At 34.8% G+C, this 22635-nt stretch overlaps 1 protein-coding gene across 2 annotated transcripts in view; it reads right to left on the bottom strand.

The window, feature by feature from the left end:
* The window catches only part of SLC30A7 (solute carrier family 30 member 7), a 64433-nt gene that overhangs the window by 37663 nt on the left and 4135 nt on the right, over nucleotides 1-22635 (bottom strand). For both annotated transcript variants that reach the window (XR_012491642.2, XM_074318613.2), the window contains exons 3-8: nucleotides 15408-15521; nucleotides 11144-11231; nucleotides 10359-10485; nucleotides 8101-8244; nucleotides 4830-4880; nucleotides 1778-1913 (exon numbers count right to left, since the gene is read on the bottom strand). Coding sequence is in view for 1 of the 2 variants with exons in the window: in XM_074318613.2 (XP_074174714.1) it covers nucleotides 1778-1913; nucleotides 4830-4880; nucleotides 8101-8244; nucleotides 10359-10485; nucleotides 11144-11231; nucleotides 15408-15521 (660 nt within the window). In the remaining variant the exon portion in view is untranslated. The remainder of the gene's footprint in view (nucleotides 1-1777; nucleotides 1914-4829; nucleotides 4881-8100; nucleotides 8245-10358; nucleotides 10486-11143; nucleotides 11232-15407; nucleotides 15522-22635) is intronic.

Raw genomic sequence — 22635 nt, 5'->3', positions numbered from 1 at the left:
GAGTTAAGTGTGGACTTTACAACAATGAAAAAAGTTGACCCCATCAAGCTTAAGAGACAATATGGCAGGCTATGTCAATACAGTACATAAATGCCATGAGAGGAGTACTCTAGGTGCTGTATGTATAGTTAACCCGGCCTGAGGTGGAGAATTAGGAAAGGCTTCCTGAAGAAGGTGCCATTTAATGTGAAATCTAATCTGAAGGATGAGTAGTTGTGATCTATGCATTTGTGTGTGAGGGCGGGGGCAGGGAGAAGGGAGAAGGGCACTCAGTAGAAGAGGATTTTATTTTGGAGAGAGGAACTATGAGCAAACCCCAATATCCAGAGGGCTCATAACATATTTTCAGAGAACTGAAAGAATATAACTGAGCAGAATATAAATTGACAAAGGGTGAAAGAAATACTGAAGAGGTAAATGGGTAGTAACATGAAATCCCATTAAGGAGTTCAGACTTTATCCTGAGGGTAAGAAAGCGCCACTGAAGGATTTAAAGCAAGATAATTTTTGTACCATAATCCTCATTAAAGAAAGATCACTTTGGCCACAGTGTGAAGAGTTTGAGGGACACAGAGATGCCAACCTCTTCCAAGAAACAAATAGGAGAATTAGGATAACAACAGTGGAGACAAAGAAAAGTGAACATTAAGATCCTACTCCAAGAAGTGTTAGAAGCAACTAAGAATTAAAATACAAAACCAAATAAAATGGACACTGAACATGCAAATAGAGACACATATGCAGGTTACCAAATCTCTCAGAAGTTGTTTCATAATATGTGACACCTAAGCTGTACTTACAAGGCAGTATAAGATTTCCAAAGAAGAAGAAAAAGCATAACCTTTAATTTTTAAGCAAAAACTTAAAAACCTGCATTTGTGACTAATTTATAGGATTATAACTTCATTGCATTTTATTACATCTATTCTATTTAACTATACGCTGTAGTTGAATAGAATAGTCAGCCTTAAAAAAAAGTAACATGTCACACAAAAAAAATAGTCAGCCTTATACAAGGTCTTGTTATTACAAAGAAAGTTTTATTAACAATAAAATTATATAGATAAATAAAAAACAGTCCAATCAAGATATATCTTTATAAATAATTCAAGACCATGAAATAAAGGCATATATTATTCCATTACTCTGATAAAAATTAAAACAAAATAAACTGACAAATTTAAGAGATAACAATTACACAATCTAATTCAGCAAATATTTATTGAAAATTTACACACACACACACACACACACATTTACATACACGCTGGTGCTTCAGCAGGCAATAGATCTAAAAAGCTAAGAGATAGATCCTTCCTCAAGAATTTGTAATCTAGATAGGGAGACAGACATAAACATACTTCAGCAACCATTTTTACAAGACTCCTGCAATGATAATGTGACTTTATAGATTAAAAATAGTTCTAAAAGAAGAGATTTTAATATGTTTTGTAAGATACACATGTCAAAGGAAGAAGATTCTAACTATAGTTAATATATTTCCAATGTTCTACTCGATAGATACAGGACTGGATTCAAGAAAATGACTACTGCTTTGAATTACAGACCAAAAATATTAATTGCAAAATACCGAAAGGAAACACCAAACCCTAGGCAAATGCACACAAACATAGCAAGATGAAAAGACAAATAATCTATGTAAGAATTTGTTAAAGACCAAAGAAAAACCAACCTAGTAATAATTTAGGCCTGTGATTTAAATAACATATTTATCACCTCTCATTTGAAAACCTGAAAGCAACAAACCAGCACTTACCTTACCACTATGAGTATTGCTATCAGGATTGAGCAAATAGGATCTGCGATCATCAGACCAAAATTTTGCATCATGATGGCAGAGGCAATCACACCAACACTCCCGAGTGTATCTGCTAGAATGTGTAAAAATACACCTAGAAATAGAGCACAATCAGAATCAAATAGCATCTTCTCATTAACTGAAAATACAAACATTTCTTAAAACTATTCTTGATTTTAATAAAAACTAAATACTAATTTGAAAATCAGTAAAAATATAGATTCATTGTTTAGTAACGAAGTATAGGACCTTTGGGAATTGAAATATTCTCTTTTTCAAATCAGCAGGGGTTAAAATTATCTGATGCAGAATTTATACTTGCTCTTAATATCTGGTATAATAAATATAAATGAGGAAGTAGAGTAACAAATTGATTTTAAAATAGTGCACATTCATCTCTGGTTAAAAGAGCCCAGAAGTTAATTAATAATCTGTTAGAAGAAAGCTGCATTAGGCTAAAAGAAAACATTGTTTATAACTACAAATATATGTAGTATGTATACACAGAGCCCTCTGCTGGTAATTAAAATTACCATTTAGACAAATTTCCTATGGACCATAAGTCTATTCATACTGATGTGCTAATTAATTCTCCTAAAAATTGGGTCACCTAAAGTTACATAGTAAGCTCAAACTTGATATAAGAGAAAGTAGGAGTTTGAATATTTTAAAGTAGATGTAAATATATTTTGCTTTTAATAATTAAATATGAAATTGGTAGGATACTGGTATTCTAACTGCCCAAGAAGCTAAGTATAATATTAACATTTAAAAATCAACTCTGAAAACCATTAAAAAATGTCAAGAAATAAGTTTAGTATACATTCTTTTTAAAAAAGATTTAACTAGACAAATTATTCAACATTTAGATCTTTAATAGGTAAAATTTACTGTATAGCAAAATACCATCTCTTAAATTTCAACCATGCTGCTAAAAATAGTGCATTCTTCAATAGCATCAACCACTCTGAAAACAAATACCTAATGCGTAAAGGGCATTATGTCTACTTTAGAAGTATTTACCATGCTTCCCCGAAAATAAGACCTAGCCAGACCATCAGCTCTAATGCGTCTTTTGGAGCAAAAATTAATATTATATAAGACCCAGTATTATACCCCAAAATTAATATAAGACCCAGTCTTATTTTATATAAGACTGGGTATAATATAATACTGGGTCTTATATAATATAATATAATATTAATTTTTGCTCCAAAAGACGCATTAGAGCTGATGGTCTGGCTAGGTCTTATTTTCGGGGAAAGACGGTATTTTTCTTTTTGATTCACTGAACAATTAAAGGTACATCATTTATTATTTTTAGATGTAAAACATAATTTACATAAACTTGAAAACACTTTCTAATAATTTAACAATGGACTATTAATGAGTCCAATTGAATCTTAATGCACTCTAGGAAAATATGCTTCAATTCACCTGCTACTACGGAATTTTATATCAAGTATTATGCCAAATGTTAATTCATGCCTCAGTGCCTAATATACTTTTTCATTTGTATACAGTATTGACCTTTATAACGATTCTTCATAAAGCTAATGGCTCTTTTTTTCTGTAACAAAAACATTATATTAGAAGGACTATAGAAAAATAGTTTCTTTAGGGTATTTCAAATAGCAAAGAATTGGTGTTGGGACCACTTTAAGTTTTAAAAATAAAACTGGAAAAACATACACATCAAAGTGGATTGAGGGTCCCTAAGCTTCAAAACTCTTAAATGATATGAGATTTTAAACTTTTATATTTTTTAATCCGTGTTTTGGTAGAATCTAAACACAGAGAAAAAAGAAAAGAATCATTTCATTTGTTCTTGATTTTACTTCGATTAGAAAGTCCCTAGCTGTACCCTATCTGCTGACTTGAAAGCTAGATTATATTAACTAGTGTCATTAACAATGTAAGCCCTTCTTATTTTCTAGTAACTGATTCAAGAAGAAAAATCACTGAAGAAATCTAACCTAATATATTTAACTTACATAAAAGTTGAAAGCCTTAGATGACTTGGTTATTTCAACTGCCCAAACCTAGAAAGCCAGGGGTCATGTGAAAAATGTGGCAAATAACTGAAAAATTCAGTTAACTTAGGTTTTTCATGTATGAGTTTCTACACGGAAAAGTTTTAGTACCAGGCAGTTATCTCTACCCTTCAGCTTCAGCCACCATAAATTGACAGATACTTAGAAAATATAAACTAATTTTCACAACAACCTGTATTGGTTCACATCCCCAAAAAGAAACTACCATAGTTTATAGACAAGACTGATTTTCTCTGGCTTGTAAAATTTTGTAATACATCCCTTGATATACCAGTTTAGGTATCAGCATTTGAGGCCTGTAAGTATAACCGAGGTATCACTTTGCATTACATTTTTAAAAAATATAACAGACTTTATTGGTGAGAGCAGTTTTAGGTTCACAGAAAAATTAAGCAGAAGAGGCAGAGATTTCCCATACACCCTCTGCCCCCACACATGCACAACCTCCCCCACTGTCAATATGCCCCATCACAAAGGATGCTACAAAGGATGAAACAAAACTGACACATCATTATTATCCAAAGTCCATAGTTTACATTAGGGTTCACTCTTGGTGCTGTACATTTTTTGGGTTTGGATGTATTACATTTTTAGCACTAAATTTTTCCTCAACATAAATACAGATTGAATATTTTTCTTGGAAAAATTATTCAATAATCCTGCATAGTAATACTATGGCGTTACTATAGTCACTGAGTGGGTATTATTTATATTTAAGCAGTACAGTTTCTGATTATTTTAATCTTCTTATTAAAGCTGAGAAAACAGCCCAGTGACAATTAAAAAAATATCTGCTAATATACCTAATAGTACATATAAAATATAAACACGAGGAAGGCTAATGTTTTAAACACAAATACTATGTTATGTATTTTTCTTAAAGGAAAACTTCAGACAGCTTAAAATAAAAAAACTAGTTTCATAAAACTGAGAAATATACAAATTTCTTGTCATACCTTGTAAAATCTGTCTGCTGGGTCCTGTTGTTTCTTTTAAGGAGGGACCATCTGTAGAGAGTTAAGTTAAATTATTTTAAAACATGTCATCAATTCCTGATTCATTTTTTTGTAATTCAGAGTATTTTTCATTTCAATGTATCACAAAGAATGCATGATTATATAGCCACATCAAACCTACAAACTATTTTTTTAAATTTAATATAGCAATTTAAAGGAGATAGACTTGGGAAATTTCAAAATGCATCAATAGTACAGAGTGTTTAGGAAATTAATATAGTAATCAATCTGGTAAAAAAAAACACATTAAGTTAAAAACATTGCAAAAGTTTTCTAATATTCATAACATACCTTATATAGCTTGTTACGCTAATTTTACAACTGGAAATTTACAAAAACCAAAACTACTAGTTGAAGTTATAAGAAGTCCAAGAAATGAAGCCAGGACAATATCCAGAAAAACAACTATGGCAAACAATACGAGGTGTAATCAAACAGTACAGTGAATGTTTAAATAAAACAAAGGAATTCTTTATTACAGTAAAAGACACGTTGCCATTAATCCCCCTCAAAATATTCCCCCTCACTTCGAATACACTATCCTTCTTGTCACTTTCTGAAGCAGTTCTGGAAGTCCTCTTACATGAGTGTCTTTAGCTGTGCTGTAATGGCTGCCTTGATGTCCTGAATCATTTTGACTTTGGGGAAGAGCCAGAAGTCACACAGTGCCAGTTACGGCGAATAAAGTGGATGAGGACACAGTGTGATGTTTTTATTTGACAGAAGTTGCCGTATACCAGAAGCCATGTGAGACACGGAGCACTGTCATGATGGAGTATGATTTATGGCACACTGTGAAACACACCTCTCAACCTTAGCTCACACTCAACTGACTGTACTGAAGATCCCTGCCTTTCCGTTGGATGGCACTTGGCAGCAGCATTCACCATATTTTGTGATCACAACGGAAAGGCTCCATGTCACTCCGCTTCTGGTACAGCAATTTCTGCCAAATAAAAACATTATGGTGTGTCCTCATCCACCTTATTCACTGGATTTGGCACTGTGCGACTTCTGGCTCTTACCTAAGTCAAAATGACCATGAAAGGTAAATGTTTTGAATCAATTCAGGACACTGAGGTAGCCACGATAGCACAACTAAAGACACTCATGAAAGAGGACTTCCAGAACTGCTTCAGAAAGTGGCAAGAACAATGGGTAAAGAGTGTTCGAAGCAAAGGGGAGTATTTTGAGGGGCATTAATGGCAATGTGTCTTTTACTGTAATAATTTTTTTTTATTTAAACATTCACTGCATTATTTGGTCATACCTCATAGTTTTCCAATAGTTTCTAGATGGATGTGGCAAGCTTTTCACACAGATCAAAATACTTTTTCATTTTGCCTTTATGATGAAAAAGTACTGCAATCTGTATCCTTAAATACTTTGAAGATTAGTAATCAGTTTTAATATCAAAGCAGAAAATATAGGTAAACAATGTAAAAGATCAGCGATATTTGTTAAAAGGGATCATCAAGAGGACTGACAAGCTTTCTGATCAGAGAGCTAACAGGGAGCCTGCCTGGGGCATGGTTGGTTCTTGGTTCACAGCACGAAAAAGCTGACTTATTACTATAACCTTGACGGAGCGCTATAACAATGCTAGAAGAGGTACAAAAGCATAACATTGCACAATAATTTGTCTGGATGTGGAGCTGCTGTGTGGAAAGAAAAATGTAGCTACCTTGAAAATCCTGTTGTTAGTCAAATGTGTTAACTGTTCTAACAAACCAGCTCCTGATCAAGGCAACAGATTTCTGTATATAAGTAGTAAGTCCAGACAAAGACAGTCCTTTTTGACATGATTATTTTGAAAGGTATATTCTGCTGTATAATAGCTATATCAGACAACGTAACTCCCATCTATGCAAAATATGGAAGTCCTTCTGGATATGAAATTTTTTTTTTCTCTGTTGTGGAGAGACTAGCTAGTTGCTTATCAAACCCATTTCTTCTTCCTCTTTGGTAAACAACCACATTTCCCTTGAGTTAGGTGGTGTGTGTATTAGTAAAAATTACAGTAACTCCATCCAAAAGAAACATGTAAATGCTAAATCTTATGTCTCTAGGAAATAAAATATTTTCATTTACATGCATATTTTATTGCCAAGAAGTGTAACAGATGATCAACTAAAGACGTAACACAAATATACTGCATTATTATAAAATTCTGTAAAGGAAATTAAATGGCAATAAAAACTCAAGAAAAAACAAAATGCTATAAAATTTACAACTGTTTATATACATGATTTTGAATGGGTGATAGTGGGTCTCAAATCATTAAGATATTTAAAGTCCACTTTATATTCTATAGAGTAATAAAGAAGTTTCATTCTAAAATATTACCTGTAGTGTCTCAGAAATTATATTCTTTGCAATATTTAAACAAATTTTTTTTAGAAATCATCTTAAAACATGAGGGATACACAGTTTTTCAAAAATTATTCTGGGATGCATGTGAGCAAAAAAACTTAGAAAAACTAGGTTTTAAAGCATACCACTGTATTGTTACAAAAAACATCAGGGACTTACACTCAATCTCCAAGGCCCCTTTCATATTTTTAAATCTAAAGCTTTAGCATTCTCACTATGTGACACGTACACACAGTATTTATGCATATATTTTATTTAAAGATTAATCAAATATTATCACTTAAACAGCTCTATTAATCTATACTCTCAAATTTTGTGAATAAACTATTTAAAATATAATTTTAAAATAAAATATTAATTTGATAAATACCGTATAACTTAGTATTTAATACTATGTGAGTTAGCATATAAAGATTCCTAAGGGCATATTGATGTAAATATCAGGTGTTATCTATAAAAATTACAATGAAAATGTGAAAAATTGAAAGCTAGTGTATTTTAATAAGCCTACATATAACACAAAAGGCCTCATCATATTTTTAAAAATTCATGATTTTCATTTGCTAAAATGCGATTGTTCCTCATTTACTGACACCCATTCAAAATAGTGGCTTTTTGTTATAAGATACTCAATGAAAAAAGTTACATCTATTGCCTTATACCAAGTTACTTTCATTATATATTAAAAATGAACTAGCCCACGGAACCATTTAGTTTAATTAATTAGAAAGGAAGTTGACTGCAATATTTTAAAGACTTTTTCAACTAGAAAAAGCAATCTGCATAAGCTCTGTTTGTTTGGAAGGCTGCCATTTGAAAGGCTTTAGGCTGTACTCACCATGGGAATGAAAGTGTCCATGACCATGAACATGATCATGGCTATGCACAGTACCATGTTTCAATTCATGACTATGGCAATGATCTCCATGGCTATGGGCCTGGTCCAGAGCACCATTAAAGAGGGAATGACTGTGTCCATGGCCTAGAAATAGTGTTAGAACAAACGGTATGTAAAAATATATTAAGTTATGGTTACAATAATACTGATATTAGTGAAAAAAATTAGTTCTAAAACCAGAATCAATTCAATAAACACTGACTTATAGAAAGTGTTGTAGATTCATTAAAACAATACTGAGTTCCTACTATGTAGTACAGGAAAGAAGTAAAAGCAGAAATTGACAAGTTAGTTCTAAAATTTATATGGGAATGCAAGAAAAGACCCAAAATAGCCAAAACCACATTTAAAAAACAGAATAAAGTTGGAAAATTCACACATTCCAATTTCAAAACCTACCTCAAAGTTACATTAATCAAGACAGCATGATGGTGGTATGAGGATAGACATACAGATCAATAAAAAAGAATTGAGAGTCCAGAAATGAACTCTCACATAGTAAATTGATTGTTGACAAGGGTGCCGAGACAATTAAGTAGGGAAAAGTAATCTTTTTAACAAATGGTGCTGAGACAACTGAATATCTATATACAAAGAAAATAATATTGGACCCATACCTCAAACCATACACAAAAACTGACTCAAAATGGATCACAGACCTAAACGCAGACTTAAATGAAAACATTTTAACCCCCAAATTTAAGGATGGTTCTTCATAAGAAAAAACTATCAATGCAATTACTAATTTTAAATTAACTAAAGGAGGAAAAAATGATTACTACAACAGGTGGAAGAATATCCTTTAGTTAATAAAGCAGTTTTATCAGAAATGGACCATTAACATTGGACTCAATGGTAAAACTTTAGTAGTATTCTTCATTAAAGCAATGGTTCTCAACCTTGACTGCACATTAAAATTGACTGGAGAGCTTTAAAACATACTGGGTCTCTTCCTCGAGATTCAGATGTAAATGTCCTGGTATTAAATCTGGGCGTTAGTGGTTTTTATAAAGTCACCCAGGTTGACACAAGGATACAAGCTATCAGTATTTCTAATCAACATTGTGCTAGAGGTCCTGGCTATGCAATAAGACAAGCAGGAAAGAAAAATGCTTATAAATGGATTAACAATAGAAAAACAAACAAAAAAAAACAAAACACCCAGACAATTACAGAAGAGGAAAAACTTAAATAGCATAAAAACATACAGAAAGATTTTCAATCTCACTACTAGTCAGAGAAATACCAAAAAAAATGAGATACCATTTTTATCAAGATATTAGCAAAGTGGTTTTAAATCCATAATATTAAGTTGTGGTGGGAGGAAATTACTACTTGCATTTATTGCTGGGGTAAACGTGAATGAGGCATTTTGGAGGGCAATTTGTCTACTGAAATTAAAAGACTGTGTATATATATCCTCTGTTCCAGCAATGCTACTTATATTCCAGAGCAGTGCAATTCAAAGAATTTTCTCTTTTGATAGGAATGTTCTATATTTGCTGTCCTATATGGTAGCCCTATGTGGCTACTGAGAACTTGAAATGTCATTAGTATAACTAAAGAACTTGATTTTTAATTTACTAAATTTAATTAACTATAATTTAAATTTAAATAGCCCCATGTGATTAATGGCTACCAATAGGACAGCAGAGCTCTGGAAAAACACTTGCATGTGTTCACAAGGATATACTTCATATGGAATAGTGAAAAACTTGAAGAAACTTGAAGTGTATCCAAAGAAGACCAGTAAAATAAACCATGGTATCCTACACCACGAAGTTTTATGTGTTTGTTAATGAGAAAAGCTATGCCAAACGGAAAGATCTAAAAGACAGATTGTATAGTAAATTTCATACCCACATACACTATAATTTTTTCAGTAACTAGGTTTGTTTTGGTGTTTATTTGTTTGTTTTATATAAATGATATCATAGTAAACAAATGACAACCTACAGAGGTCTGGAAGGATTCACACCAAACTGATAACATGTGTAATTCTGAGAAGGCACCGAGAGGGTGGGGCATGGAGAAATAAAAGGGATGGTTCAGTAAGACATTACTAAGAGTCTATTAACATATTACTTTGTTATTAAAAATCAATATAGAGTTTAACTTTAAAAATTATCAATTTTCAATAGTGAATAACTATGACAGACACTAGAAAATAAAGAAGCAAAGGGTTCTAACCATCATACCAGAGCCATGAGAATGTCCATGACCTCCATGCTTGAAAACAAATATTCCTATTAGGTTTACCACAAACCCAAGAACTGAAACAAGAAGCAGTCTCTCATGGTGTACATCTGGAGGAGCTAATGCTCTCTAGAAAACACATAATACAAGCTGCATTGACATAACTTCTGATTGATCAACTGGTAAAAACAAAAAGCAATTTTTAAAAATTTTTAGTTATTTTCAGAATTGAAATCACTCCAAAAAAAATCTGCCAAAACAATATGCTGAAATAAAACCAGTACTCACATACTATAGAAAGGTAATAATTACTATTTTTAAATAAATACAAATATTTAAAAGCATGAATATTTGGTCTAAAACCCATTCTTTGAATGTTAAAATACTGCCATTCATTGTAAGTTCATAAATTTTTAATCTTCTCTTTATTTGTCTTAATACGCCAAATATTAAAGATTGGCAAAACTCTCAGGTTCTATTTTAAGAACTCTTCCCAACAGACCTCACTACCCATATTATGCCTTTACTTTCAAGTGTTAACACTTGATTCATACCTTGTAACGTACAATTATTTAATAGTTTTCAATTTCAAGGAGTTACAAAAATATTTAATTTGTTCAACAATTTTGTAAGCTCCTCCTGTACACAGATAATATTTGATCCAATCCAAGACTGTCCTCAATAAACAATAGTGTGAAAAACAGCTCTATTACATGTATGTATTTTTCATGAATAGACATTTTCGTTACAGAAATGTAATTTACTGACTAATCATTATCTACTGTACCTCAACTCCTTCTGAGAAAATAAAAAAAGCAGTGAAGATCAAAAATAGGCCGTTGACAAAGCCAGCCAGAACTTCCGCTCTAACATACCTAAGGGAGAGCAAAGTAAACTGATTAAGTTATTTCTTAGAAATCTAATAAATTTACATGTGCTCATCAGAGATTCTAAACCATATGAGTATTACATGGTGATAAGTGGCCTGCAAAGTCCCAGTATCTATAGTATAGTATGTTTTATTGTGCATATATTGTAAAAATTGAGTGAAATTAATTATGAATTATATTTAATAGCAGAATACCACAAAATACATAAATTTCTACATGCCAATCAAAAGAACTTCTTAGAGTAGTTAGGCTTAGAAACAACTTTTACAGAAATGTAAACCTCAAGTTGCCACTGGAGAAGAACAGGACCAGACAAATGCGCAAAGAAGGATCCAAAGATAAAAAGTAGAAGAACTTGAAAAAGGGGGTTTTATAACTTAAATCCTTTTCTAAAAACTCCTTACGCTTTCTACCTTGTACCTTTCAGATTTCAAATCCTTAGAAAGCAGAGCTTGACCTGAAGAAGAGTAAAGTTATTTCTGAAGTATCTCAGAAACAACTTGAGATTTATACTTCTATCACTCTTTTTCAAAGATTAATGAATTTAGCAAAAACTTTTTCAAGTACCTGTTTTTAGAATTAATTCCAGCTTCACATAATTCTATTATTAAAACTATTTTTAAAATGCCTGTCCTTTTCTCCATGGACTTCTGAAGCTTTCTGCTTTCTACCTGAGTGAGACATTGGGGAAAGATTCTATTTTTCCATAAGGTATTTTTTGGCTTAAAGTCATTAGAAACAACTTTAACTTGGCAGTTATATATTCTCAAACATTGTTCAAAGGGTGCTGACAGCAGTTATTCACTCTAGTCCATAATGTGGCAGAAGCATCAAAAATACTGCTTTTTCTAGTTTTCTATGTTAACTTCTAGACAATAGAATTTTTACACTTAAAGAAAACAAACTCTTTAAAATGTACTCTATCCAGTTATGTTGGAGACTTGCCCTGTCAGGTACATTCCAACAGAGCATATCAGAAATAATACGTAATTCTATTATACCTTGTAACATATATAAATGAATTAATTATCTATTACTTGTCAAAGCATATACTTTTTTTTCTGGATAAAATGCTCATTAAATTCAAACAATTCACAGTCTGCTTTCCATAACTCACACTTAGGAATTTACCTGTTAGCAGGGTTATTGACCCCAAAATAAAAAGTACTTTCTTTCAACCCACCCTTCTAGTCAGTCCCAAAGCTAATGCTCGATTAAAAGCCTTTTGTCCTTGAAGTCCACTAGATTTCAAGATCAAAATCAGGAATGTTTGTCAGGCATCTTTTTGTCCCTAATGCCTAGCTTAGTAGGTGTTCCATAAATTCTGATCACTTGTTGGACTAAAGTGATTTAATGTATTTGCTAAACTTTGTTGCACGATTAAAATGAAAAACCTGTGAAAACTAGACATACTTGCCTTTACAAACGACTGTTTACTTGAACAGAGTGAGTCTTGAAATTAAAACATAATTTGTGAATGTGCTCCTGCCTAATTAAGTATGATGTTATCTAGATTCTTCAGTCAGAACAAAAAAGATATCAGTTTATGTACATATGTATATAAGCATATACATATGCATGTATCTACCTGTCAAATGTATATTACTTTTATGCTGGCTTTGTTATTTCAAAAATAGGAGTGTGAGAAGACACAAAGGAGATTTATATGTAAAGAAATACTGAAAGTCTTTGTTGCCACACAGATGTCGCCTATTGCTTCTTCTACTGCAGTCAGTCTGTTACAGTGATCATACTGAATCTGGGCGCTTTGGGATTAATCCCCAGGCTTAGCCTAATCAGTGTCATTTTGATGTCCTGGCACCATATTTTACTCCTGCTAATACTTACTACCATAGCAATTATTAATAGTTTCAAATGTTACATCAGCTTTTATTCCTTACCGTTTTCCTTCTCAAGAAATTATTTTTAAAAAAGGCAAATAAGGAGAAGACAGGATAAGAAATAAAAGGTGGCAAGAATATTATTCTCTTATATCAACTAGTTAAACTTGGATAGCAAAATCGGCCCCGGTACGGAAGGTATTCAAAGCAACTCCTGGGGCGGCCGGTCAGCTCAGTTGGTTAGAGCGTGGTGCTAATAACACCAAGGTTGCCGGTTCATTCCCCGCATGCCCCACTGTGAGCTGCGTTCTCCTTAAAAAAATAAAAATTAAAAATATAAAGCTACTCCTAAAAACCATCAGCAGAAGACTAGATGATCTAAATAGAAAAAAAATCAATATCCTAACAATTAAGGAACTGGGGAAAATTTTTAGAGTCACCTACTATTTTTCCAGAAAGATTGATGAATAAGATATCCTGATTAGATTTTTTATATATAATACATATGGATCCCTAATTTTCCAACACAAGTATAACTTTACATATAATCTTTCTTTAATGATCCAAAATACACTTAAGAATCTTTTGACTATATAGTGCCATGGAAAAAGTTTTTTTCTGAGCATTCAATGTGTTTGTATTTATAGATTTACAGGATCTCTTGTGTCATACTACAAAATAGTGTGATTAGTGTTTTGTCTCTCTTTTTATAATTTTACAAGTAACTCTATCACTTTGGTTATACCCCAACTCAGCAAGTTCTGTCAATGAATTTCATATATTTCCCTTTTAGTACTTGTCACAATGTATAGTTATTATGGTACTTTTACAGAACTGTTTCCCCATCAGACCACAAGTTCCCCCAAAGAATATGCCACGTCTTATTCATCTTCGTATCATTAGAAGTAGCAAAGTATGTGACTCATAGTGGGACCTCAATAAACATCTGAAGAGAATTAGAGCATGTGCAAGAAAGAGAGCGTGTGCTTTCTCAAGAACTGGAGGGAAAAGGAAGCAGTGAGGGAACAAAAGAGAACCAGGGCATAGGAGACAGTGCCTGTAGGAGGGGGGATGTGAATAGGAGAGGGAGAGAATGGAGACAGTGCACTAGAAAGGGAGCACTCAGGCAAGGAGAGTCAGCGAAAGAAGGAAAGACAGGCTGGGGAAGGAAGAGAAAAAAGAACTAGCGCTGAAGATGTTAAGGGAGAGGGAGAAGGAGAAGAAAGAGCTGAGAGATACAGTAGTAAAGGGGAAAGGGAGAGAGCAGGAGAAAAGATGTGAGGAACAGAGAAAGAGAGGAAGTGGAGAGGGAGAGAGAAACGGAGAAGGGAGAAAAAGAGAAAGCACAGGAACAAGTAACTAGAAAGAAAAATGAGTAAAAGAGTGGGAAAGGGAGTTTAGGAGAGATGAGAGAGAAAACGAGTATGAGGATGGGAAAAGGAGTGAGAGATGGAGAGAAAATAGGGAAGACCGTGAAGACAGACTGTGAGAGCACTCAAAAGGGAAAGGGGAGGGGGGAAAGACAGAAGGAAAGACAATGAGTAAGGGGTGGGAGAAAGAGGATATCAGTTTTGACTGCTGGAAACACTGCAGAATATTCTATGACCTGGGGGTGGGGGGTGGGGGGGGGGAAGCCCAAGCAGAGTAAGTCAAATATTGGAAACTCCATTGCCTCCTTCAATCAGAGATGCAAAAAGCAAACTGCCTCTAAGGGATCTAGGCTCAAAAGTGAGGCTAAGGTGTTCCAACATAGTCCCTTCAGCATGAAAACACTCTCCAATATTTGATTAATTGTCCAAAGTCATTAAAACAAAGCTGAAGAGTTATGTAATATAAAACCATATTAGGAAATGATTTTAAATAAACAGCAAAATATCCTTCCAAAAAAAAAACATGATCATTTACATATACTGAAACTTTTTCTTCTTCTTCTTCTTAAAAAAAAGTAGGTTAAAAGTTGAGAATTCCCCTACCTAGTAACTAGTAACAATCTCACCTAAAATTTTTTGGTAAAATCAAGATGCCCTACCTCTAAGCAAAAGAACTTAGACACACACACACACACACACACACACACACACACAAAGTAAATATTATAGATTTCAATTATAAAATGTTCACAAATAGGTAAAACTAATCTCTGGAGTTAGAAAAGTGGATACCCTTGAAGAGGTGAGTGGGAAGGACCAAGGGAGAATGACGGGGTTTCAAGGGCTCAAGTTCCACAAGTGTGTTCAATTTATGAAAATTCACTGAGCTTGAGATTGGTATATTTTTCTGTGTTTCTTATATTTCAATAAAAAGGTTTTTAAAGTCTTACCCATAAGAGAAGGCATCATTATCTCTCCATTTTGAAATAACAGATGCTGCCAGTCCAGCCAAAATGGCAGTGCTATCAAAAAACATGTGAAAAGAGTCGGAAATCAAGCCTAAGCTGCAAAAGAATAAACACATTGGCATATGAGAATAATAACCAAACAATAGGCATCCTTCTCTAAACCTCAAAGATTCAGCCTCTGCTCATCAGGAACTAATCTTCTAAAAAGACAACAATGAAATATAATATGTAGAAAGATACTAAGGATAATTTTTAAACGTCTAAAAGAGAAACCCTCACACCCCTTGCCCAGGGAAAAGCCCAGCTACCACTGAGAGAGGGGGAGAAACAACACCATCCATCTGCTGCTGGTGGCAAGGCTGATGCCAGCTTGGGCCCAGGATCTTACACTGATACAAGGCTATGGGGATGGGGAGAAAGTGCAGGAACATTAATAATACCTTCTCTGGCACCCTCGTGTACAGGGCCTATATAATACTGAGGCTGCAACAGGAGAACCAAATACTCCCTCCCTACCAACCAAAGCCTTGACTAAGGTATAAGGCAACAACAGTCTACTGCTGAGAGATAAAGAGGCACACCAAGAGAGATTCCCTGGGGCACAGGTGTGCCAGGCTTGCTGAAAGCTGAGAGTGGAGCAAGAACACTGAAAAAAGTCCTCCAGTATTCCAAATCCACACTAAGCACAAGGTGATAGGGGCCACTGGAAAAATCTGAAGTCTGTGGCTTGCTGAATTAACTAGCAATAACAAAACACAAAACCCAGCTCAACTATTGACCAGATAGGTTCAAAACCCATACTAATGGCCTGACAAAAATAGAGGTGTCCACATTTATCGGGATAAATACCACCAATATCAGTCTCCATTATTCTTTGAAATATAAGACCCAGCACTTAATAAATATTTATAAGACACATAACAAGATCAAGAAAAAATAAATAAGACTTGTTGCCAAGAGCTAAAGCAATCAATAGAAGCAGAACCAGAAAAGGCCAGAGCTCAGACTATCGTAAGGACTTTAAAACAAATATGATTAATGTTAAAGAACACAGTATAAAGCTGGAGAAAATTCATGAACAAATAGGGACTATCCAGAGATACAAACTACACAAGAATCAAATGGAAATGGTAAAAACCTTTGTTTTAAATCTGCCCCTCCCAAGAGACACCAGAAACAACACACCCAGAGGCTGGCTTCAGATCACACCAGAGCACTACCGAGTTAGTCCCACTAGTGGCACACCCAAAGGATGGTCTCAACTGGCACAAGAGACAGTGGGGGCAAATCCCCCTCTGAGGACTCACCCCCAACTCATACACTGTGGGTGTAGCCAATCTTCATGGTGAGTTAGCTTGGGAATCAATACCACCCACTGATGCACCAAAAGCAATCAAGTCTCAGCTACAAGAGGAGAATACACACAGCACACTCAAGGGATTCCTGGAACATATGTACAGGACATCAGGGAAACTTCACCATTGGACCACATGGGATACATACCACATAAAGCCACTCAGCAAAGACTGAGAGACATAGGAGATCTACCTAATACATAGAAGCAAACACAGAAAAGCAACAAAATGAGGAGACAAAGAAATATGTCCCAGATAAAAGAAAAGGGAGAACCTCCAGAAATAGAACTAAATGAAGTGGAGGCACCCAATCAACCAGAGAAGAGCTTAAAACACTGGTTATAAAAATGCTTACGGAACTTAGTGAGAATTTCAATAAAGAGATAGCAAGCATAAAGGACATAGACACCATTAAAAAGAACCAGTCAGAAATAAAAAATACAGTAACTGAAATGAAGAATACACTAGAAGATATCAACAGCAGATCAGATGATGAAGCAGAGGATGGAATCAGCGATTTAGAAGACAAGGTAGCAGAAAACACCCAATCAGAACAACAAAAACAAAAAAGAATTAAAAAAAAGAAAACAAAAAACAAAGATAGTTTAAGGGACCTTTAGGACAACATCAAGAGTTAACTACATTAGCATCATAGGAGTACCAGAAGAAGAAAGGGATTGAGAACCTGAAGAAATTATGACTGAAAATTTCCCTAATCTGACAAAGGAAATAAGACATACAAGCTCAGGAAGTACAGAGAGTCCCAAACATGACGAACCCAAACAGGCCTACACCAAGACACATTACAATTAAAATGGCAAAGGTTAAAGACAAAGAGAGAATACTAGAAGCAGCAAGAGAAACACAATTAGTGACATACAAGGGAGCTCCCATAAGATTGTCACCTGATTTCTCAACAGAAACTTTGCAGGCCAGAAAGGATTGGCAGAGATGAATCTAAATGATTAAAAACAAGGACCTACAGGGGACGACCATATGATTGTTGGTTAGAGTGTGAGCTCTCAACAAGGTTGCTGGTTCAATCCCCGCATGGGATGGTGGGCTGTGACCCCTGCAACTAAAGACTGAAAACAGCAACTGGAGTTGGAGCTGAGCTCCGCCCTCCATGACAAGATTGAAGGACAATAACTTGGAACTGATGGGCCCTGGAGAATCACACCGTTTTCCAATATTCCCCAATAAAAATTTTTAAAAACAAACAAACAAAAAACCAAGAACCTACAACCAAGACTACTCTATTCAGCAAGGTTATCATTTAAAATTGAAGGACAGATGAAGAGCTTCCCACACAAGAAAAAGCTAAAGGAATTCATTACCAACAAGCCAAGTATTACATGCAATGTCGAAAAAGACTTCTTTAAGCAGGAGGAGAAAACAAAGAAAGAACAAAAATATGAATAATAAAATGGCAATAACTACACACCCAGCAATAATCACTTGAGATGTAAATGGATTAAATGCTCCAATCAAAAGACATAGGGTAGGTAGCTCAATGGATAAGAAAAAGACACATGCATATGCTGTCTACAAGAGACCCACCTCAGATCAAAAGGCACACATAGACTGAAAGTAAAGGGATAAAAAGATATTTCATGCAAATGGAAACAACAGAAGAACTAGAGTAGCAATATTTATCTCAGCCAAAATAGGCTTTAAAACAAAGACTTTAATCAGAGACAAAGAAGGACATTACATAATAATAAAGGGATCAATCCAACAAGAGGACATTACCCTAGTAAACATTTATGTACCCAACACAGGAGAACCTAAATATGTAAAGCAAATATTGACCAACATAAAGACAGAGATCAATAGTAACACAATCACAGTAGGGGACTTTAACACTCCACTGACACCAACAGACAGATCTTCCAGACAGAAAATCAACATGGAAACAGCTGCCTTAAATGACACCATAGACCAGGTTGATTTAATTGATATTTTTAGAGCATTTCACTCCAAAGCAGCAGAATATCCATCCTTTTCAAGTGCACATGAAACATTTTCCAAGGTAGACCACATGTTAGACCACAAAGTAAGTCTCAATTAATTTAAGAAGACTGAAATTATACCAAGCTTGAAATTATATCAAGTGTCTTTTCTGATCACACTTGAAACTAGAAGTCAATTACAAGAAAAATACTGAAAAACAGACAACCACATGGAGGCTAAATAACATGCTATTAAATTATGAATGGGTCAACAATGACATCAAGGAAGAAATCAAAATATACCTTGAGACAAACAAAAATGAAAACACAACTCAAAATCTATGGAACACAGTGAAAGCAGTACTAAGAGGAAAATTCATAGCAAAGCAGACCTACCTCAAGAAACAAGAAAAATCTCAAATAAACAGTATAGCTTTACACCTAAGGGGACTGGAAAAAGAACAGCAAACAATGCCCAAAGTGACTACAAGGATGGAAATAATAAAGATCAGACTGGAAATAAACAAAATAGAGGCTACAAAAAAGAAAAAAAGAAAAAGATCAATGAAACTAAGAGCTAGTTTTTTGAACAGATAAACAAAAGTGACAAACCTTCAACAGACTCATCAAGAAAAAGAGAGGACACAAATACATAAAATCAGAAACGAAAGAGAAGTGACAATAAACACAACAGAAATAAAAAAAAAATATTAAGAAAATACTATCAGCAACTATACATAAAAAAATTGGACAATCTGGAAAAAAATGGATAAATTCCTAGATGCATACAATCTTCCAAGGCTTAATCAAGAAAAAAAATAAAATCTGAAGAGACCAATTACTACCAAGCAGTAAACAACAAGCTCCCAACAAACACAAGTCCTGGACAAGATTGTTTTGCAAGTGAACGTTACCAAAATTCTAAATAGAATTAACACCTATTCTCCATAAACTATTCCAAAAAATCCAAGAGGAGAGAAGGCTCCCAAGCTCCATTTACAAGAACACCATTACCCTGATTCCAAAACCACACAAAGACATTACGGAAAAAAAAAAAAAAAGAAAGAAAACTATATGCTGATATCCCTAATGAACATACATGCAAAAATCCTCAAAATACTAGCAAACTAATTCAGCAATACATTAAAAAGATCATACACTATGTATGAAAAGTTGGTTCAATATCTGCAAATCAATTAATGTGCTACACCACATAAACAAAGTGAAAAATAAAACTCAGAAATTAATTTTAAGATGGTGGAGTAGAAAAACACTATGCTTGTTTCCTTCCATGAACAAATTAAAATTACAACTAAATTATAGAACCACCAACCTGGAGAACCATCTGAAGTCTAGCTGAACAGAAGTTTTATACCTACAGACATAAAGAAGAAGGATATAAAGAGACAGGTAGAAGGGGTGAAAATTCAAAAAGGGCTGCAACAACTATGGATCACTTTATAGCTCCTAACAGATAGTCCCTGGCCAGTCACAGGCAGTGGCTGACCTGGGCCTGCACCAGAGCCCCTCCCAAGAGGCACCAAAACCAACATAATGGAGGTTGCTTTCAGACCACAGCAGGGCACCACCATTAGGCCCACAAGCAACACACGCAAAAGGCTATCTCAATAGGAAACAGAGACCACTGGGGCAAATCCCACTCAGGGGGGTAAGCCCCCTGCACAGCAGCCTGTAAGTTGTTGTGCACCCCACAGCCAGTCAGAATGGGGTCAGTCTCACCCACTGACATTCCAATAGCAATCAAGGCTCAACTATAACAGGAGGGCACACAAAACCCACACAACAGACACTCCTGGAGTACCTGGAGCAGGTGACCAGGGAGACTGCCAGAGCACCTACTACATAAGGCCTCCTGGGCAAGACTAGCAGACATAGCAGATCTACCTAATACACAGAAACAAACACAGAGAGGCAGACAAAATGAGGAAACAAAGAACTATGCCCCAAATGAAAGAACAGGAGAAAACTCTGGAAAAAGAATTAAACAGAATGGAGGCAAGCAACCTACCAGATACACGAGGTCTGACAATTAAGTTCACAAACTTGTTGCAATGATGTTGCTAACCTTTTTTGATATCAGAGGGATTATTATGAATTTGTACCAACTAGACAAACAGTTAACCAAGTTTACTATTTGGAAGTGTTGAAAAGGCTGCGTGAAAAAGTTAGACGACCTGAACTTTTTTCACCAACAATTCATGGTTCTTGCATCATGACAATGCACCAGCTCACACGGCACTGTCTGTGAGGGCGTTTTTAGCCTATGAACAAATAACTGTATTGGAACACCCTCCCTACTCACCTGATCTAGCCCCCAATGACTTCCTTCTTTATCTAAAGATAAAGGAAATATTGAAAGGGAGACATTTTGATGACATTCAGAACATCAAGGGTAATACGACAACAGCTCTGATGGCCATTCCAGAAAGAGTTCCAAAATTGCTTTGAAGGGTGGACTAAACATTGGCGTCAGTGCATAGCTTTCCAAGAGGAGCATTTCAAAGGTGACCATAGTGATATTCAGCAATGAGGTATGTAGCACTTTTTCTAGGATGAGTTTGCAAACTTAACAACTGTCACACCTCATAGAGTTCAAAACAAAGGTTATAAGAATGCTCAAGGAAATTAGTGAGAACTTCATCAAAGAACAGAAACCATAAAAATGGACTAGTTAGAAGGGAAGAATACAATAACTGAAATGAAGAATGCACTAGAGGAATCACCAGCAGACTAGATGAATCAGAATATTGAGTGAGTGATTTTGAAGACAAGGCAGCATAAAACTCCTAATAAAAATAGCAAAAGGAAAAAGAATTTTTGAAAAAGAGGAATTTAACAGACCTCTAGGACAACATGAAGCATAACAACATTTGTATTATAGGGATACCAGAAGAAGAGAGAAAACAAAGAATGGAGAACCCATTTGAAGAAATAATGACTGAAAACTTTCCTAACCTGGCAAAGGAAATACATATACAAGTCCAGGAAGCACAGAGACTCCCAAACAAGATGAACCCAAACAGGGCCACACCAAGACACATTATAATTAAAATGGCAAAGGTTAAAGACAAAGAGAGAATACTAGAAGCAGCAACAGAAAGACAACTAGTAACTTATAAGGGAGCTCCCATAAGATTGTCAATTTCTGATTTCTCAATAGAAACTTTGCAGGCCAGAAAGGACTGGCACAAAATATTCAAAACGATGAAAAGCAAGGACCTACTACAACCAACACTACTCTACCCATCAAGGCTATCATTTAAAATCAATGGATAAAGAGCTTCCCAGACTAGAAAAAGCTAAAGGTATTCATCATTATCAAACCAGTATTACAAGGAATGTTAGAGGGACTTCTTTAAGACAGGGGGGGGAAAAGATCAAAATTATTAATAATAAAACGGCAATAGCTACATACCTATCAACAATTACTTTCAATGTAAATAGATTAAATGCTACAATCAAAAGACACAGGAGGGCTGAATGGACAAGAAAACAAAACCCTTACATATGCTGCCTATAAGAGACTCACTTCAGATTGAAAGACATACACAGACTGAAAGGGATGGAAAAAGACATTTCAGAAAATGGAAACAAAACAATAAGAAAAAAGCTGGAGTAGCAATATTTATACCAGACAAAATAGACTTTAAAACAAAGGCTATTACAAAAGACAAAGAAAAACCCAGTAATCCCTCTTCTGGGTATTAATCTGAAGAAACCCAAAACGCTACTTTAAGGGGATGTGTGCATCCATGTTCATGGCAGCATTGTTTACAATGGCCAAGACGTAGGGGCAGCCTGGGTGTCTGTCGATGGAGGAATGGATAAAGAGGAGGTGGTACATATATAGAATGGAATATTGCTCGGCCATAGAAGGGAAAG

The sequence above is a fragment of the Rhinolophus sinicus genome, chromosome 7 (assembly GCF_057876585.1).
Source record: "Rhinolophus sinicus isolate RSI-liver-muscle chromosome 7, RSI-T2T, whole genome shotgun sequence".
Taxonomy (NCBI): Eukaryota; Metazoa; Chordata; class Mammalia; order Chiroptera; family Rhinolophidae; genus Rhinolophus; species Rhinolophus sinicus.
This window is presented reverse-complemented; position numbering and strand designations above follow the sequence as displayed.